Consider the following 2,377-nt stretch of genomic DNA (forward strand, 5'->3'; position numbering starts at 1 on the left):
GATGTCATCTACGGTGAGGGGACAGGGATGGGGACATGGGAATGGGAGACAGGGAATGGGATAAGAGACACAGGGACATCCCTGTCCCTGTCCCTATCCCTCTCCCCAGTGTGTCCCTGTCCCTGTCCCCTGTGTGTCCCCTCTGTGTCCCTGGGTGTCCCCTGACGGCCGTGCCCCCGCAGAGCTGATGCAGACGGAGCTGCACCACGTGCGGATGCTGAAGATCATGGCCCTGTCCCTGTCCCTGCCATGTCCCTGTCCCTATCCCTGTCCCTCTCTCCAGTGTGTCCCTCTCCCCAGTGTGTCCCTGTCCCCAATGTGTCCCTGTCCCTGTCCCCGTGTGTCCCCACTGTCCCTGACGACCGTGCCCCCGCAGAGCTGATGCAGACAGAGCTGCACCACGTGTGGACGCTGAAGATCATGACCCTGTCCCTGTCCCTGCCATGTCCCTGTCCCTGTCCCTCTCCCCAGTCTGTCCCTGTCCCTGTGTGTCCCCTCTGTGTCCCTGTCCCTGTCCCCACTGTCCCTGACGGCCGTGCCCCCGCAGAGCTGATGCAGACGGAGCTGCACCACGTGCGGACGCTGAAGATCATGGCCGGGCTGTTCCGCAGGGCGATGCTGGAGGAGCTGCAGCTCGACCCGGGCACCGTCCAGAGAATCTTCCCCTGCCTGGACGAGCTCAGCCTCCTCCACCAGCGCTTCCTGAGCCAGCTCCTGGAGCGGCGCCGGGAATCCCTGGAGCGCGACAGCAACAAGAACTTCGTCATCCACCGCCTGGGGGACATCCTGGTCAGCCAGGTATGGGATGGGAATGGGAATGACAGGGAATGGGAATGGGAATGGGAATGGGAATGGGAACGAGGGGACATCCTGGTCAGCCAGGTATGGAATGGGAATGGGAATGGGAATGACAGGGAATGGGAATGAGGGGACATCCTGGTCAGCCAGGTACGGGAATTGGAATGGGAATGGGAATGGGAATGGGAATGACAGGGAATGGGGGGACATCCTGGTCAGCCAGGTATGGGAATGGGAATGGGAATGAGGGGACATCCTGGTCAGCCAGGTACGGGAATGGGAATGGGGAGACATCCTGGTCAGCCAGGTATGGGATGGGAATGGGAATGGGAATGGGAATGGGAATGGGAATGGGAATGACAGGGAATGGGAATGAGGGGACATCCTGCTCAGTCAGGTATGGGAATGGGAATGGGAATGGGGGGGCATCCTGGTCAGCCAGGTACAGGAATGGGAATGGGAATGGGAATGGGAATGACAGGGAATAGGGGGACATCCTGGTCAACCAGGTATGGGAATGGGAATGACAGGGAATGGGGGGACATCCTGGTCAACCAGGTATGGGAATGGGAATGGGAATGAGGGGACATCCTGGTCAGCCAGGTATGGGAATGGGAATGGGAATGGGAATGACAGGGAATGGGGGGACATCCTGGTCAGCCAGGTATGGGAATGGGAATGGGAATGGGAATGGGAATGACAGGGAATGGGGGGACATCCTGGTCAGCCAGGTACGGGAATGGGAATAGGAATGGAAATAGGAATGGGAATGGGAATGACAGGGAATGGGAATGGGAATGACAGGGAATGGGTGGACATTCTGGTCAGCCAGGTACGGGAATGGGAATGGGAATGGGGACAGGGAATGGGAATGGGAATGGGGGGGACATCCTGGTCAACCAGGTATGGGAATGGGAATGGGAATGAGGGGACATCCTGGTCAGCCAGGTATGGGAATGGGAATGAGGAGACATCCTGGTCAGCCAGGTATGGGAATGGGAATGGGGAGGGGGGAATAGGAACAGGGAATGGGGGGAATAGGAACAGACCAGGGACCGGGAGATCAGGGGGCCGGGAATGAGGGACTGGGAGCCCAGGACACTTTGGGATGGGAGTGCTGGGATGTGGGGGATGCCCAAGGACGGCCGGGGGGGGTCACTGTCCCTGATCCCCCCCCAGTTCTCGGGCCCCAGCGCGGAGCAGCTCCGGAAGGCGTACGCGGAATTCTGCTCCAAGCACAGCCGGGCCCTCAAGGAGTACAAGGACCTGCTGGCCCGGGACAAACGATTCCAGCAGTTCATCAGGGTGGGTACGGGGCACTCGGGGGGGACTGGGGGCTGCCCCGCTCCGGGGAGACCCCCCGGATGGGGATTGGGGGGTTTGTGTTACAGAAGGATCCTGGGATGGGGATTGGGGGCTGCCCCTCTCCGGAGAGAACACCGGGATGGGGATTGGGGGGTTCAGGTTCCAGAGGGATCCCAGAATTGGGATTGGGGGCTGCCCCGCTCCAGGGAGACCCTCGGGATGGGGATTGGGGGGTTCATGTTACGGAGGGACCCCAGAATTGGGATTGGGGGCT

The 2,377-nt window shown here is 60.4% G+C and overlaps 1 protein-coding gene across 1 annotated transcript in view; it reads left to right on the forward strand.

The window, feature by feature from the left end:
* Positions 1 to 2,114, forward strand: part of LOC113940837 (rho guanine nucleotide exchange factor 2-like) — a gene marked incomplete at its 3' end in the record, with an annotated part of 5,918 nt that extends 3,804 nt beyond the window's left edge. Inside the window, exons 7-8 of the mRNA XM_027631988.1 lie at positions 548 to 798; positions 1,978 to 2,114. Of these exons, the coding sequence (XP_027487789.1) occupies positions 548 to 798; positions 1,978 to 2,114 (388 nt within the window). The remainder of the gene's footprint in view (positions 1 to 547; positions 799 to 1,977) is intronic.
* Between the last annotated feature and the right edge of the window lie 263 nt (positions 2,115 to 2,377).

The sequence above is a fragment of the Corapipo altera genome, unplaced genomic scaffold (assembly GCF_003945725.1).
Source record: "Corapipo altera isolate COAL_440 unplaced genomic scaffold, ASM394572v1 60263, whole genome shotgun sequence".
NCBI lineage: Eukaryota > Metazoa > Chordata > Aves > Passeriformes > Pipridae > Corapipo > Corapipo altera.